The sequence below is a fragment of the Spinacia oleracea genome, chromosome 3 (assembly GCF_020520425.1).
Source record: "Spinacia oleracea cultivar Varoflay chromosome 3, BTI_SOV_V1, whole genome shotgun sequence".
Taxonomy (NCBI): Eukaryota; Viridiplantae; Streptophyta; class Magnoliopsida; order Caryophyllales; family Amaranthaceae; genus Spinacia; species Spinacia oleracea.
The window spans coordinates 22517623-22535000 of record NC_079489.1 but is presented as its reverse complement, the minus strand read 5'-3'; the positions used below and the strand labels follow the sequence as shown (position 1 = coordinate 22535000).

The following is a 17378-nucleotide window of genomic DNA, read 5'->3' as shown; positions in this document are numbered from 1 at the left end:
AGTGGAACCGATATTGGTTCTATTTCTCGATGGTTCTTTACTTTTGAACAAAATTTATTTACTTTTACGAGTTATTTATCTACTTCTAAATTGTAAAGGAAAATCATGTAAAATTATATTAGAGCAAAGATATTAAATTTATTTTTATTTTTATTTCAATTGATGATAATGAAATAGAAAACAATTTTAATTTACTTTTGAATCGATTATATTTACCTTTACAATAGTTTTTTTGGGTATGCGGACTCGACTTTGCAAGCGGAGGCAATTGCGTGTCTTAAAGGCCTGAAATGGGCTGCTAACAGAAACATAACTTCACTTAGGGTTCTCTCGGACTCGTACCTACTGGTGGAGATGCTAAGGGATGCAGGGCTAGTTGATATCAGGCTACGTTGGACGATCCAGGAGATTCACTCAATTGGGCAAGGTTTAGGATACTGCAACATTACCAAAGTTGAAAGGGCTCCAGTGCAGCGGGCTCACTCTTTCACTACTACAACTTCTCCTACTCTTGTTTCTTTTTCTAATCCTTTGTATTTTCTTGTTCTTTAAGCTAAAAAAATCTCCATTTTTTTTTTATAATTTGTTTAAGAGTTTTTTTATTTACTTTTCATCTTTTTAAATTTACTTTTGAGTTTTTTTAATTTACTTTTGGGGTTTTATTTACTTTTCAGTTAATGACTTGGAGTTTCTTTTCTCGATCATTAGCAATTACCGCATTGAAACATTTTGATTTACTTTTTAGTTAATTTGATTTACTTTTTAGTTATTATGATTTACTTGAGGTATTTTGATTTACTTTTTAGTTTCTTTTATTACTTTTGAGTTTTTTTTTAAAAAAAAAACTTACTCTTAGAGACAACCTATGTACGAATCGAACCTACATCCCCTATGCAACTGCATAGTGCTCTACCAGTTGAGCTAATAGGTTTTCACAAAACATTTAAGAGAAAATTATAATTGATGTTTCATTGTTATTTAGTTTACTTTTAGATAGATTTTGTTTACTTTTGGAGAGATTTAGTTTACTATGAAAGTAGTGTGCAGATGTGACACTATGGTGCAAGGCTTGGCCTTGCTGCCTTCTTACGAAGTACATTACAAGCAAATGATGAACTGAGGATGTTGCAATCTGTCACTGAGTATTCCACAGACCTGAAGGTTATTCACAGTGATGGATTGCAACGTACTAAAAGATACCCGTAAATTCCTAGTGATGTTTACATTCTATCCACATATTTACAATGTGTCTGAGTAGTGAACTAGAAGCTACACTCCTTGGGCAAGTCATACATGCAATGCATTATGATCTGGAACATTTTCTGTTCAAGAAACAAATAGGCTTTGTATACCAAGTAAGCAAGTAAAAATGCAGACAAGAAACTATTGTTGATGATAGGCGTAGTACACTACTATTATACTAAGCAATTAATCTTTTAAAACTACAACGATTACAAGTCAGCCTTCGGCCAGTGTGTAGAGAATTTAAGACCATCCACACCTGGTAGAAACATTGGATGGAGATTTGAGAGTTCTGCTGACATTCAGTATAATTATTAACTGAAACGGAACAACAAAATTGACCACAACAACTCACGAAAAGCTGCAGGCACTCACTTTAACACCCGGCCACACACAATCATGCCTCACTGCACCGCGACTAACTCTGCAGCTTTGGAACAACTCTATCACATACACTTATGCTTTCCAGCACAGATCTTTATACAGAGGAAATGGGCACATACGTCCTGCCAGAACACATGATCAGGCCTGACAGCATGACTGCAATAATAAGAGGCTTCCAACAACTTTGAACCCAGTCCTAATATTTTTTCTAAGACACTAACACTTAACAAACTACTTTCATAGCTGATGTTAACCTACTGCTAAGCATATACAGACCAAGCTCACAAAGTATGTACTCCAAACTCAAACCAGGAAAAAAAAAACCACAACTCTCAGCCTACTAATTATCCTACTAATCATCTTGTTCAAGTATTACACATCTGGAGATTTATTTTACTTTACGAGAGATTAAGTTTACTTTTGTATAATTTTCCTTTACTTTTAACGGATTTTAACCTATCTAATTGATTCACTTCTAGTAAGTTTTAATCTTATTTAGAAAGTAGGAGAATTGCAGGGGGGAAAATGCAACTGTGTATTTGTGTTTGCAACCGAAATTCCTAATCTAAATGAATTTGGATAATACAAATTGATCTGAGTTATATCAATAATCATCTTCTGAGGTGGTTCTTCCCTTAGCAACTCATCGTCATATTCTTTTCCCCGATTCATTTTGATTGCCTCAACACAAAGCATGAGGAGAGCATACAACACTTCAATATAGTGTCATTTGATTTCTACTGAAGAAAGTTCCCTCTTTTCTCTCTCCCAAGCAGTTCTCAACCTCACAACTGACCTAAGATTTCTAGAGCGTAAGCTACTGCAGCTGCTACTGGCTCATTATGGTCTGCTATATTTCCTGCGTCTTTGGTTGTATCCAGTGTGAAACATTATCACTTGATTAAGAATCTGAATCAGTACATCTATACAACCTAACCTACATAGTAGCTTCAAGCAACCAGACAAAAACAATCATCAAACACCTAGATTTACTGTAGCCACAAATGATCAGGTCTGACACCACCGTGGCTGCATGAACTAGACGCTGCCAACAACTCTGAACCAGTCCTATAATTTTGGCTAAGCCACCTACACTTAACAAATTGCAACCACAGCTGGCCTGCTGCTAAGTAGGAACAGACCAAGCTCACAAAATCTGCACTGCAAACTCAAACCAGAAAAAGAAAAACCACAACTCCAAGGCTACTGGCATTACACATTGCTTTTGAGACCCGAAAACCAGATTACATCAGCCTCCTTCCACTTATCAACTTTTAGAGACGTTTTATTTACATTTATAGAAATTTAGTTTACTTTATTAGTCATCCATAAAATGAGTAGATGGCAACATACACCAATCAGCCATCTAATCAAAACCACATTAAAAACAAACATTCAGAAGCAGCAAACACTACTGACAACAATCTTGGAACAAACACTACTGATCTAACCAAACTGCGGGAAGAACTTAGTCAGACTTATAGGTTGCTAATTTGCAGCGAATTGAACAACAAATTTTTAGATGATATTACTGTCAAACTTAAGCATATTCCAATATTACCTTCTTTGAGCTCGATTTAGCAAATTCGAGGGACGAATTACTGTCATCCAGGAAGAAATTTGGAGTAAATTAACCAAATTAAGGAATGTATTCATGCTTAATTTGGACTGAATTTACATCTTCAAGCCGAAAATTGAATCAACCAATATGCAAAGATCAAAGCTAATTTATCAATGAAAATTAGAGAAATTAAAAACCTAGAAATCTAATTCAATCAAATTAGCAAGTAATACCTGCGTCCGAGATCAACTTTCAGATCCATTAAGAATTCAGCGCCGCATAAATCAACTGAATTTGATCAAAATTCGCAGATAGTCGAGTTTATTTTCAAGCAAATTGGACATAAAAAAAACTATCTAAGGAACAAAATCAAAAAAATCAAAAGAAAAATGTAAAATTACCTCAAAATCTCTGCAATCTTCGCGAAATTGTGACATAATTTGCGGGTTTTCAAGTGTATTTTCGTTGAAGAGAGAGATGGTGCGTTAGAAATTGAGTGAGGAGAGAGAAATTGACCTGAGTGACCGAGGAGAGAGAAAATTTCAGTTTCAATTAGGAGGGAGAAGGGAACCACATTCAAAATCATTCAATTTGCGATATTCGATCACAGTCGCTCGTTTTGTTTTAATCTAACGACTATTAGAGGTTCTCATTATAAGACAGTTCTCATCTTAAGGGAGGTTCTCACCAGAACCTAATCATATATGTATATAACTTTTTCCTTATAGTTCTTCCATTCTATAGAGAGTTCTATCACTTTTTAATTATGTGCGGTCTCTAATGCATTATTTTGATTATTAATACCATCAAGTATCTGTTAATAAACATTATGAAAATTTTATATTTGGAAAACTTGTATTGAAATAAATCCAATGATATCCAACAAGATAATATTTTATCTAATATCTAACTAACCACTACTTTGACCACATGAATAATAAAAGTAAGGAATTTTATGAAACAAATGAAGTTTAAGACATATTGCAACGAAATTATATTGGAGGGTCTAACACTCCATCTATTGCAACTCATGGCTTTTATATCTTATAAGAAATATTTGCAACACTTTTGTAATTACTACACTTTGTCTAGTTTTCAAGCATTATGCCTAAATAAAAAATCAAAAGTATAAATAAATAAATTTTAAACTTTTCTATACCAAATGAGACCGAATATGAAATCTTGATAATTTATATCTTTTTTTGATAATTTATATATACACACTTAAAATACGATCCTAAAAAAAAAAGTTAACTTTTATACTTTTCCATACCAAAAGAGATCGAATATGAAATCTTGATATAAATCAAATAAAACAATTATTAAAAATAAAACAAAACATGTATGAATGGTACTTTTTTTTTGAAATAAGTAGGCATGAGGGGTAAAATGGGCAACATAAAGTTACGCAAAAATGGGAGATGTTTGGGACTTTGGGCTTTTTTATATAGGTAGTGATAACTGATAAGTAACTGAAGATATCAAAAGTACGACATAAAACTTAGTCAATTGCTAACTACTCCGTATATATTATCTGATAAACATGTGTTGTATCAAATAAGAGTTATAATAGATTATAACTAGTCTTATATGCACGCTATGCGTGCGAGATTATATAAAAACTAAAAATTGCATTATAACAACTAATCACAATAAATAATATGTTAGAAAATTTGTTCAAAAAGTTCATATGAATAAGTATTAGATATAATTATCTCTAGGTAAGAAAAGAATTTACATAGTGAAACAATGTAATACACGTATTATATGACGAAAGTTCTAAATTGTAGTACTAAAGTAAAGAAAATTAACATATAACTAATGTGTTTCACTTTTCTTCTTTCACGCAATGTACTTAGCTAATCACATGTTTTCTGCTCAATTGATTTGCAACACATAACTAACATTATAGGATTTACACAAAAAAATTTATGAACTAAAACGTCAAAATTATTTCCAAATACGGAGTAATATTTTTCGATGAATCAAATATTCAAATCGTCCAATATTCAAATAAATAGCAGTCCAATCTATAAAAAAAAAAAAAAACACAACTTTAAGATCAGTTAATTTTAACAAACAAAGGAAGCTTCAACATAGTTATCAGTACAGTAAAGCCTAGGCCGTTGAATAAAACCTTGACGCTTGAGCAACTTCTAGCCTTTGACACAATCTCATTGTTCTGAATATCTCCCCAAGAGTCCCTCAGTATCGACTGAATCACGTTGCTGAAAGCTCCGTAAGCTTCAGCATCTTTACCAGAAGGGTTAGCATCAGCTGAAGTCTGATCTGCCTGACACCCGCTAAGAAGTATCCCATCTCTTACCCGCCCGTTTCGCGTCCTCTCGGTTCCAGGGCAAACCCAAATGGTAAATGTTGATTAAAGAATCAAATCAAGAAATGCCCAGATAAAATGTGTATATGATACCCTCTAATTTGACCAAAGAAATGACATAAAGATGAAGCCCAAATTTCAGAAATTAGAGATTTTAATCAATGACATGAAGGCAACCATTGATGCCAGAGTCCCAGCTCGAAACTTTAATCAATCCTCAAGGCATGATACTCCAAAGTAGCAACCACACACTAAAGCGTACCAGAAGTAGAGCTATCCAAACCCCCTGCATACACCAAACCAAACATCAACATCATAGTTCAGAAACAACCAAAAGAAGAAGTTGTGCCCAATCTTAAAACAGTAAAACAGATGCAAGCTACCAGACTGCACTCAGCAAAAAACCCCAGCGGCAAGCCAACAGGCTCCCAACACACCTGTTGAAGAATAAAATAGAAGCACCACCACAAACTCACTAATAAGGCGCTAAAAAAAATAATTTAGCCCTCTCAAGACACCTCAGTTAAGCTACAACCTGAATCTCTATTATATAAGTGAAGAGATATCTTGCTGGGTATTCCGAACTCTTTATCCATCTCCTATATGTGTTGAACTTTTACTATCCGTTATTTGCCTGATTAAGTGACCTACATTGTCCTCTTAACCTGCAATTCAGAATTCGGGTTTGGATGAACCTGAACCTAAACCTGGTTATTTGTGTTTGGCATAGATTGTGTTCTATTGGTTTTCTTAATCCTTTCTAGGCTTCTAAATCTATCTTTCATTGACTACTTCACTGAGGAGCATGACTTCAACTACTTTTGATGTGATTGTCCTAGAAACACGCATCTGATTGTTATGAGTCTGGTTTAGGTTGTGATTAAAGTGACCTTAAAATGATTACACTATGGTAAATTGTGAAAGTAGAGCTTAAAATTGATCTGTTTAATTGAACATATCTGCATGTAGTAATTATAGCGTTTTCATATTGGTAATCCTATACAGTATATAAAGAACATCAATATTAATACTCCCAGCTCCAAAGTGGGAGTCCAGGTGACTCATATCTGGGTGGATTTTCCATGGCACTAGGGTTAAGTTCCAACTGAAGCATATACAGTTTCCTTACCCTCCACACCCCAACCCCCAGACCCACAATTATCAAAACTCTTCCATGGCACAGCAAATCAAACTTTAAAGTTTAAAACCAATTACTGAAGCAGTTTAGGAAATACTATTGCCCATGGGAGAATAATAGAAATGTAGCCTATATACTACATACTACTTGTGTAGCTGAAATGCATAAGACTATTAAATGATGGCACACTTGGACAGATTGGGACTTGAAGAGGTAAATTGTGATTCAAAATGTAAGACTCAATGCTGCAAATGGACGTAGAGTTCATCAATTTAGTTTAAAAAAGATATTTTATTTCCTTAAGCTAAAGAAAGACATGAAATTAAGTTGATGCAGTCAAATTACCAAATTAGTTAGAGTTCAATGTAATTGTTTCACTTATGTAATAGAGATCTAGATATAATTCATTTAGATAAAAAAAATATGAAATTACTTAGAGTTCGACCCTCGACATTGGAGCCATATTCATAAGGCCACATCAAATCCATTGGCACAAACTCACAATACCATAGAACTCAAGTACCATAAATTCCTACTTCGTATTATACTACCACTAATCAACAATTCAAGCAAGTCAATCACACTTCACACCAATAAAATTATCAAGAACCTTAATTAACCCCACAATATCATGAATCATTAAAACATTTACATTAATTGAAATTCAATAAAATATTTTATAAAAAAGAGAGTTAAAAAGCAATTGGGTAAACATACTCTTCAACTTCTCCATATGTTGCAAACAGTTGTTTTAGTTCATCACCACACCCCAGTGCTGGAACATTCCTCACAATCAAGTACCTTTAACAATGGGATAATTCCTAAAACTAATAAATCAGGCAAAAGCTGAGGAAAATTTCATCAAATTAAAACTAAAACTGCAAAATAAAAATTAAAAAATCTACCCAAAAGAAAGTAATTTAAACAAAAAAATATACGAACTTTGATTCATCACAAATGGTATATACACGAACAACAGGAAGTTCATCCTTATATCGCGGCATAATTTTATTTCCTTCCTCCCTTAAAAAACCCAGAAAAATCCATCAAATTAACAAAGAATTAGAACAATTAAGCGTTTTTTCTGAAGCTGGAAATTGGTGGCATTCTATCAAGTATAACATCAGGATCGTGAAGTCACCCATTTATCAAAATCATTGAATCATGAAATTGAAGGATCAAACAAATCGACAAACTGAGCAAAATAATCGATGCAACAAATATCACAGAAATCGTTACATAGAATGGGAGATTCAGGGAATTACTAAGCGAGAAGAACAAAAAGATGAATGATTAAAACTAACCCTGAGAAATGCAAAAAGATCGATCGAAAGGGAGAGAAATATACGAGAGAGAATTGAAGTTTGGGATCTTTGAGTGAAGGGAGGAGAGAGAAAGATGAGAGTGAAGCGGCGAAGATGAGGGAAGCTGCGAAGGGTTTGAAAGTTAGAGGTTTGAGGGTATTTTGGTATTTTACGTGGAGGACACCAAAAGAGTGATTACCAAAAAGACCTCAGCTCCTGGCTTATATAATAGAGATGAACTCACATACCAAGTACTTGTAATTTCTAACTCCATTTTAATCCTCTAAAATCTCATACCCATCTCTCTCCTTCAAGATTCTAACTCTATTATTCCTAGATTCAACTATGGATTATAGAATTCATTTCACAATCGAGGCCAGAAATATATGAGACTTATGTGAGGTTTTGAATCTATACCTCTTTGTTACGAAGTATAAAAATCCATACGATTTTATTCTAATTGAGCGAATAACGATCTTTTAACTAACTTTAGGTGTATGTGAAAACAAGATAGAATTGTTACCATGAAACACAATCACCGCACTTGCCGAGCCATTGGACCATTGCCGCAACAAGTCTATTACTCTTTTCAAGCAAGCAATCGGACCCTCTTACACAACACACACCACTACACCATCAGCCATCAACCAAATCTTGTGCATATTGTTGGGCCAACCAATCTCAAGTTTAACAACCTCTCTCTACCGTATCATCAAACCAACCTCTCTCTCTCCACTCTACTCATCCCCTTATCTGCGTATCTCAACAAACAACAACATAGGAAGAAGATCAAAGAGTAGCAACAATGGCGTCTTTGGCACAGCAACTAGCAGGAGGATTAAGATGCCCACCACTCTCAAACTCCAACCTTTCAAAACCCTTTTCACCCAAACACACCCTTAAGCCTAGATTCTCCCCAATTGTTTCTGCTGTTGCTGTTTCAAATGCACAAACCAGAGAAAGGCAGAAGCTTAAACAGCTTTTTGAAGACGCTTATGAACGCTGTCGTAATGCTCCCATGGAAGGTGTTTCCTTCACCATTGATGATTTTCATACTGCTCTTGATAAGTATGACTTCAATTCCGAAATGGGTTCCAGGGTAATTCTTATTTTTCTTCTTCTTTTGCAAGTTTTTTTAATGGATTTTTGGGTGATTATGTTGGTTTTATGTGATGGGTATTTCTATTTATTCATGATTTTAATTATGTATGTTTTGAGACTATTTATTCTTTAATTTGGGTTGGGATTGAAATTAGACAAATAAAGGTTTAATGCTAGAACTTTGGAATTAGAATTTCAGTATGCGTCTGGTTATTCTAATTTGTTAATTTTATTGGTTGTGGACTTTAATGTTGAAAATGGAAGCTTATATTTGTATAATGGAGTATTGTGGCTTTGATGGTGAATAAGGTGTTGTAGCGTATTGTTTTTGACTTTCGCCTTATTCACCATCAAAGCAAAAAATAACATTCTCCGCAAAAATGATTAAAACTCATATCGCGTTGTGTTGCATCTGGAGGTGGGGGTCTCTGCTGATATCTACTTCACTGACAAAGCTTATCTGCAAGCTTGAAATATAAGAGGCATCTTCTATCATATGCTGCCTTTCGTAATAGAAGAATGCTCTGCTTCCGATTGAGGAGACATATGGACTAGAATCGTTGTGTATTAGGCTCTGTTTGGTGGTAGGGTGTAAAATGTTTTCATGGAAAACGATTTTCCCCATTTCAATCCTTTTATGTTGTTTGGTTTGGCAAAGGATGGAAATTATTTTCTATTACTCCCTCGAGGTGGAAAAAGTTTTTCCATTTGAAAGGGAGGGAAACCACTTTTCCACCTTTCCTCCTTACCTCCCTCTCCCTTCTTCCCCTCAATCTTCACCATCTTCTCCCATTTTCTTTTAAGGAACCAAACAACTGAAAACTAGTTTGGAATTGTATTTTCCCTTGGAAAATATTGTCCATGAGAAATTATTTTACACTGAAAACGTTTTACACCATACCAAATAGAGCCTTAATGTCTTATGGCCATGTCTAAACATGCTCATTTGCTCTTCCTCCCAGACTTTACACTTCTGATTACAACTCTCAAATTTTAGAGCTTTGCTGATAAAGCTGGACCTTTAGTCTACCCCTTTTTAGGAAATATGGTTATTTTTTGGGGTCACGACTTGTATGATGACATTTTTAGTCTTTGCATAGCATTCAATTCATACTTTTCTCTTCTTTTAAGAACATATCAGCTGACAAGGTGGTTTATCAGTAATTGACTAATTGTTGGTCACCTGACTTGCATTAGGAACAGATATAACCCATCTTTTGTCTGCTTATGTATTTCTTTTAGCTTTTCATATGCCATTTTCCATTTCTTTCGGCTCTTTAGAGATGAACTCATTTGCTTTCTTTGCTTTTCCTCAGGTCAAGGGTACAGTATTCTGCACAGATGCCAATGGGGCATTAGTCGATATAACTGCAAAATCTTCGGCATACTTGCCTCTCGCAGAGGCATGTATTTACAGAATAAAAAACGTGGAGGAAGCTGGTATAATCCCAGGTGTACGTGAAGAATTTGTAATCATTGGTGAAAATGAAGCTGATGATAGCTTAATCTTGAGTTTGCGCCAAATCCAGTATGAGCTTGCGTGGGAAAGGTGTAGGCAGTTGCAAGCTGAGGATGTTGTAGTTAAGGGGAAGGTTGGTATTATCTTTCTGACTTTTAATTGCTATTCTTCTTCTGCTATTTGTGTATCACCTATGGTTGGATTGGATGAAATGAACCCTGCGCATCCCATTGAAGTTCTCTTAGCCTGATAACTCACAGTGCTTCAGATCATTTCACGTGCTATTTTCTTTGATTGACTTTTCATGCTGTTGTCCAAACACAATTAGACACTTGAGAGTTTTATTGTGCTGAATATTGGAAGAGATTATATATTTGTTGACCTGTTTAATAATTGATTAATTGATCTTACTTTGTTTTCTTTCTGTCAGATTGTTGGGGCGAACAAAGGTGGTGTGGTGGCTCTAGTGGAAGGCCTTCGTGGTTTTGTTCCCTTTTCGCAAATATCATCTGTTAGTTTCTTCATCTTGCTTGCTTTTTGCGTAAAGCTATATTTATTTGTTCCAATAATGTATTAATGTTATTTTACACATACCTAGGGCCTAATAATATGTTGTCATGTTTCTGTATCAGAAATCCTCTGCAGAAGAACTTCTTGAGAAAGAGATCCCTCTAAAGTTTGTTGAGGTTGATGAGGAACAATCCAGGTTGGTAATGAGTAACCGCAAGGCCATGGCTGACAGCCAGGCACAGCTTGGTATTGGATCAGTTGTCACAGGAACTGTTCAATCTCTTAAACCTTACGGTGCCTTTATTGATATTGGTGGAATTAATGGGCTTCTTCATGTTAGTCAAATCAGTCATGATCGTGTCTCGGATATTGCAACTGTCCTACAACCTGGTGACACTTTGAAGGTATTCCTTGATATAATTGCTGTAGAAAATGAATTAACCTTTTAATACTGAAATATGATTAAATGCTTGAAATATGCAGGTCATGATTTTGAGCCATGACCGTGAAAGAGGTAGGGTGAGTCTGTCGACAAAGAAGTTGGAACCTACTCCTGGTGACATGATTCGTAATCCGAAGCTTGTCTTTGAGAAGGTACTTTACCCCCTTTATTTCTCCTATTTGATAGTCGAGGTCTTCCTTTTGAAAGTACTTCCTCCATTTTTATTTAGTTGCAACACTTCATTTCATCTATCCATGGATAGTTTTCCACATCATCATCTCAGAGTACGTGCTCCCTCAGTCACTTTGAGTACTATTTTGCTATGGGTACCTACGTGACTGGGTATGAAGGTTTACTATATGCTGATCTTGAACTTTGCTGTCTTTTCACTTAAGAGGTCCTCTCTTATGTATCTTCAAGGAAGGAAGGGAGGAGGAAATTCTTGATGTGCTTTCAGTTAATTTTATGAATTATGTTCGCAATTTAAAGTTTCATGATCGAAGCCAAAGTAGGAACATTAAGAAACTAGACAAAAGATAGTTCCTTAGTTTCTTCTGAGTAATGTAAGACATCCATCAAACTAACCATTTATGTCATGATAACCAGGCTGAGGAGATGGCTCAAACATTCAGACAAAGGATTGCACAAGCAGAGGCCATGGCTCGTGCTGACATGCTCAGATTCCAGCCTGAGGTATTAGCATGCATTTTGTTAGCTTAGATGATTACTTGCAATGTTCTGTTCAGAACTACATTTATATAAGATACATATCTGTAACGATAAGTTGCCTTGTGAAAAATATGGTGATCTTATTTTTCTTTCAACCTGTTGAACTTGCAGAGCGGTCTCACTCTCAGCTCAGATGGAATCTTAGGTCCACTAACTTCAGATTTACCAGCAGAGGGTCTAGATTTAAGTGTTGTTCCACCCGCAGTTGAATCTTAAAAATAGTTGCGCTTGTTAGTTTTTGGTTATGTATGTTAGCTTGTAACGAATCCGTCCAATTCTGTCTGGATCTTGTGTTCCTGCATAGTATGTTTATTTCACAATCGAGGCCAGAAATATATGAGACTTATGTGAGGTTTTGAATCTATACCTCTTTGTTACGAAGTATAAAAATCCATACGATTTTATTCTAATTGAGCGAATAACGATCTTTTAACTAACTTTAGGTGTATGTGAAAACAAGATAGAATTGTTACCATGAAACACAATCACCGCACTTGCCGAGCCATTGGACCATTGCCGCAACAAGTCTATTACTCTTTTCAAGCAAGCAATCGGACCCTCTTACACAACACACACCACTACACCATCAGCCATCAACCAAATCTTGTGCATATTGTTGGGCCAACCAATCTCAAGTTTAACAACCTCTCTCTACCGTATCATCAAACCAACCTCTCTCTCTCCACTCTACTCATCCCCTTATCTGCGTATCTCAACAAACAACAACATAGGAAGAAGATCAAAGAGTAGCAACAATGGCGTCTTTGGCACAGCAACTAGCAGGAGGATTAAGATGCCCACCACTCTCAAACTCCAACCTTTCAAAACCCTTTTCACCCAAACACACCCTTAAGCCTAGATTCTCCCCAATTGTTTCTGCTGTTGCTGTTTCAAATGCACAAACCAGAGAAAGGCAGAAGCTTAAACAGCTTTTTGAAGACGCTTATGAACGCTGTCGTAATGCTCCCATGGAAGGTGTTTCCTTCACCATTGATGATTTTCATACTGCTCTTGATAAGTATGACTTCAATTCCGAAATGGGTTCCAGGGTAATTCTTATTTTTCTTCTTCTTTTGCAAGTTTTTTTAATGGATTTTTGGGTGATTATGTTGGTTTTATGTGATGGGTATTTCTATTTATTCATGATTTTAATTATGTATGTTTTGAGACTATTTATTCTTTAATTTGGGTTGGGATTGAAATTAGACAAATAAAGGTTTAATGCTAGAACTTTGGAATTAGAATTTCAGTATGCGTCTGGTTATTCTAATTTGTTAATTTTATTGGTTGTGGACTTTAATGTTGAAAATGGAAGCTTATATTTGTATAATGGAGTATTGTGGCTTTGATGGTGAATAAGGTGTTGTAGCGTATTGTTTTTGACTTTCGCCTTATTCACCATCAAAGCAAAAAATAACATTCTCCGCAAAAATGATTAAAACTCATATCGCGTTGTGTTGCATCTGGAGGTGGGGGTCTCTGCTGATATCTACTTCACTGACAAAGCTTATCTGCAAGCTTGAAATATAAGAGGCATCTTCTATCATATGCTGCCTTTCGTAATAGAAGAATGCTCTGCTTCCGATTGAGGAGACATATGGACTAGAATCGTTGTGTATTAGGCTCTGTTTGGTGGTAGGGTGTAAAATGTTTTCATGGAAAACGATTTTCCCCATTTCAATCCTTTTATGTTGTTTGGTTTGGCAAAGGATGGAAATTATTTTCTATTACTCCCTCGAGGTGGAAAAAGTTTTTCCATTTGAAAGGGAGGGAAACCACTTTTCCACCTTTCCTCCTTACCTCCCTCTCCCTTCTTCCCCTCAATCTTCACCATCTTCTCCCATTTTCTTTTAAGGAACCAAACAACTGAAAACTAGTTTGGAATTGTATTTTCCCTTGGAAAATATTGTCCATGAGAAATTATTTTACACTGAAAACGTTTTACACCATACCAAATAGAGCCTTAATGTCTTATGGCCATGTCTAAACATGCTCATTTGCTCTTCCTCCCAGACTTTACACTTCTGATTACAACTCTCAAATTTTAGAGCTTTGCTGATAAAGCTGGACCTTTAGTCTACCCCTTTTTAGGAAATATGGTTATTTTTTGGGGTCACGACTTGTATGATGACATTTTTAGTCTTTGCATAGCATTCAATTCATACTTTTCTCTTCTTTTAAGAACATATCAGCTGACAAGGTGGTTTATCAGTAATTGACTAATTGTTGGTCACCTGACTTGCATTAGGAACAGATATAACCCATCTTTTGTCTGCTTATGTATTTCTTTTAGCTTTTCATATGCCATTTTCCATTTCTTTCGGCTCTTTAGAGATGAACTCATTTGCTTTCTTTGCTTTTCCTCAGGTCAAGGGTACAGTATTCTGCACAGATGCCAATGGGGCATTAGTCGATATAACTGCAAAATCTTCGGCATACTTGCCTCTCGCAGAGGCATGTATTTACAGAATAAAAAACGTGGAGGAAGCTGGTATAATCCCAGGTGTACGTGAAGAATTTGTAATCATTGGTGAAAATGAAGCTGATGATAGCTTAATCTTGAGTTTGCGCCAAATCCAGTATGAGCTTGCGTGGGAAAGGTGTAGGCAGTTGCAAGCTGAGGATGTTGTAGTTAAGGGGAAGGTTGGTATTATCTTTCTGACTTTTAATTGCTATTCTTCTTCTGCTATTTGTGTATCACCTATGGTTGGATTGGATGAAATGAACCCTGCGCATCCCATTGAAGTTCTCTTAGCCTGATAACTCACAGTGCTTCAGATCATTTCACGTGCTATTTTCTTTGATTGACTTTTCATGCTGTTGTCCAAACACAATTAGACACTTGAGAGTTTTATTGTGCTGAATATTGGAAGAGATTATATATTTGTTGACCTGTTTAATAATTGATTAATTGATCTTACTTTGTTTTCTTTCTGTCAGATTGTTGGGGCGAACAAAGGTGGTGTGGTGGCTCTAGTGGAAGGCCTTCGTGGTTTTGTTCCCTTTTCGCAAATATCATCTGTTAGTTTCTTCATCTTGCTTGCTTTTTGCGTAAAGCTATATTTATTTGTTCCAATAATGTATTAATGTTATTTTACACATACCTAGGGCCTAATAATATGTTGTCATGTTTCTGTATCAGAAATCCTCTGCAGAAGAACTTCTTGAGAAAGAGATCCCTCTAAAGTTTGTTGAGGTTGATGAGGAACAATCCAGGTTGGTAATGAGTAACCGCAAGGCCATGGCTGACAGCCAGGCACAGCTTGGTATTGGATCAGTTGTCACAGGAACTGTTCAATCTCTTAAACCTTACGGTGCCTTTATTGATATTGGTGGAATTAATGGGCTTCTTCATGTTAGTCAAATCAGTCATGATCGTGTCTCGGATATTGCAACTGTCCTACAACCTGGTGACACTTTGAAGGTATTCCTTGATATAATTGCTGTAGAAAATGAATTAACCTTTTAATACTGAAATATGATTAAATGCTTGAAATATGCAGGTCATGATTTTGAGCCATGACCGTGAAAGAGGTAGGGTGAGTCTGTCGACAAAGAAGTTGGAACCTACTCCTGGTGACATGATTCGTAATCCGAAGCTTGTCTTTGAGAAGGTACTTTACCCCCTTTATTTCTCCTATTTGATAGTCGAGGTCTTCCTTTTGAAAGTACTTCCTCCATTTTTATTTAGTTGCAACACTTCATTTCATCTATCCATGGATAGTTTTCCACATCATCATCTCAGAGTACGTGCTCCCTCAGTCACTTTGAGTACTATTTTGCTATGGGTACCTACGTGACTGGGTATGAAGGTTTACTATATGCTGATCTTGAACTTTGCTGTCTTTTCACTTAAGAGGTCCTCTCTTATGTATCTTCAAGGAAGGAAGGGAGGAGGAAATTCTTGATGTGCTTTCAGTTAATTTTATGAATTATGTTCGCAATTTAAAGTTTCATGATCGAAGCCAAAGTAGGAACATTAAGAAACTAGACAAAAGATAGTTCCTTAGTTTCTTCTGAGTAATGTAAGACATCCATCAAACTAACCATTTATGTCATGATAACCAGGCTGAGGAGATGGCTCAAACATTCAGACAAAGGATTGCACAAGCAGAGGCCATGGCTCGTGCTGACATGCTCAGATTCCAGCCTGAGGTATTAGCATGCATTTTGTTAGCTTAGAATGATTACTTGCAATGTTCTGTTCAGAACTACATTTATATAAGATACATATCTGTAACGATAAGTTGCCTTGTGAAAAATATTGGTGATCTTATTTTTTCTTTCAACCTGTTGAACTTGCAGAGCGGTCTCACTCTCAGCTCAGATGGAATCTTAGGTCCACTAACTTCAGATTTACCAGCAGAGGGTCTAGATTTAAGTGTTGTTCCACCCGCAGTTGAATCTTAAAAATAGTTGCGCTTGTTAGTTTTTGGTTATGTATGTTAGCTTGTAACGAAATCCGTCCAATTCTGTCTGGTAATCTTGTGTTATTGTCCTGCAAAATATACGTATTGTTTGTATTATTATAGTATAAATGCAGTCAGATATATTTGTGAGAGGCAATAGATTAACTGGTGCCTACCCATCATTACATGTTTACATTAAAGACCATTCCTTGGCCATCTTCATATTGCAGTTCTTGTACAATGTCAACCACTTCAACTGTACGGCATTCTGAAGCAGATACTTCAGCAAAATGAAGTCTGATTCGTTGCCATAAAAATGATAAACTTCAATAACCTCCGCGTGCAGTGAGAAAGGAACCTGATCTCCTATATCTGGAAGCCACTTTTTTAGCTCTTGAGCGTTGTAATGATTCTTGATCAAGCCCTAATGAAGGAAGTATTTGCCAGGAAGGTGAGTAGAATCACCAAGATATTAAGCAGTCTACGTTACAATAGAAGTTACTCCCTCTGTCCCTAACTATTGCAAATAGTAAATCAGGCATCTTCCGATATAACCCTTGGTTAGAATTCCAAAGAAAGATCTAAAAGGAAGACAATTATGCTATGTTTTTATACAAACCTGTAGAAATATGATGCTTTGGAGTCTAGGAGAGTTATGAGTTATCGAGAAGGCCTATGACAGTTTTCCAAGCATATGAGCTAGTAATTTATCAGGTAAACCACTAATCCTATCCATTTTTTCTTCACAACTTTTCCTAAGACAT

The 17378-nt window shown here is 35.9% G+C and overlaps 2 protein-coding genes and 1 long non-coding RNA gene across 4 annotated transcripts; 2 read left to right on the top strand and 1 right to left on the bottom strand.

Annotated features, from left to right (window-relative positions):
• Window positions 1-1278: 1278 nt before the first annotated feature.
• LOC110793884 (uncharacterized) lies at window positions 1279-3788 on the bottom strand. Of its 2 annotated transcripts, XR_002534822.2 has the most exons (4): window positions 3589-3788; window positions 3421-3475; window positions 3188-3306; window positions 1279-1748 (listed from the first exon to the last, which is right to left on the bottom strand). It is a non-coding gene; the product is annotated as an uncharacterized lncRNA (long non-coding RNA). The 2 variants fall into 2 exon arrangements; XR_002534823.2 differs by lacking the exon at window positions 3188-3306 and having other exon boundaries at window positions 3589-3775.
• Window positions 3789-8582: 4794 nt separating this feature from the next.
• LOC130470240 (30S ribosomal protein S1, chloroplastic) lies at window positions 8583-12467 on the top strand. The gene is made up of 7 exons (XM_056839927.1): window positions 8583-9063; window positions 10382-10657; window positions 10955-11035; window positions 11157-11438; window positions 11518-11628; window positions 12083-12169; window positions 12317-12467. Exons 1-7 carry the CDS (start codon window positions 8770-8772, stop codon window positions 12419-12421), a joined length of 1236 nt encoding a protein of 411 aa, XP_056695905.1. The 5' UTR covers window positions 8583-8769; the 3' UTR covers window positions 12422-12467.
• Window positions 12468-12730: 263 nt separating this feature from the next.
• On the top strand, window positions 12731-16829 carry LOC110793885 (30S ribosomal protein S1, chloroplastic-like). Its single transcript, NM_001426431.1, has 7 exons — window positions 12731-13254; window positions 14573-14848; window positions 15146-15226; window positions 15348-15629; window positions 15709-15819; window positions 16274-16360; window positions 16511-16829. Exons 1-7 carry the CDS (start codon window positions 12961-12963, stop codon window positions 16613-16615), a joined length of 1236 nt encoding a protein of 411 aa, NP_001413360.1. The 5' UTR covers window positions 12731-12960; the 3' UTR covers window positions 16616-16829.
• Window positions 16830-17378: the final 549 nt, after the last annotated feature.

What these genes read in the sequence shown, in the direction of transcription:
- LOC130470240 (XM_056839927.1), top strand. Translation starts at nt 8,770, where the DNA reads ATGGCGTCTTTGGCACAGCAACTAGCAGGAGGATTAAGATGCCCACCA. An exon ending in ATGTTGTAGTTAAGGGGAAG is followed by an intron (nt 10,658 to 10,954) that starts GTTGGTATTATC and finishes TCTTTCTGTCAG; the next exon opens with ATTGTTGGGGCGAACAAAGG. An exon ending in CGAAGCTTGTCTTTGAGAAG is followed by an intron (nt 11,629 to 12,082) that starts GTACTTTACCCC and finishes CATGATAACCAG; the next exon opens with GCTGAGGAGATGGCTCAAAC.
- LOC110793885 (NM_001426431.1), top strand. Translation starts at nt 12,961, where the DNA reads ATGGCGTCTTTGGCACAGCAACTAGCAGGAGGATTAAGATGCCCACCA. An exon ending in ATTCCGAAATGGGTTCCAGG is followed by an intron (nt 13,255 to 14,572) that starts GTAATTCTTATT and finishes GCTTTTCCTCAG; the next exon opens with GTCAAGGGTACAGTATTCTG. An exon ending in AACCTGGTGACACTTTGAAG is followed by an intron (nt 15,630 to 15,708) that starts GTATTCCTTGAT and finishes TGAAATATGCAG; the next exon opens with GTCATGATTTTGAGCCATGA.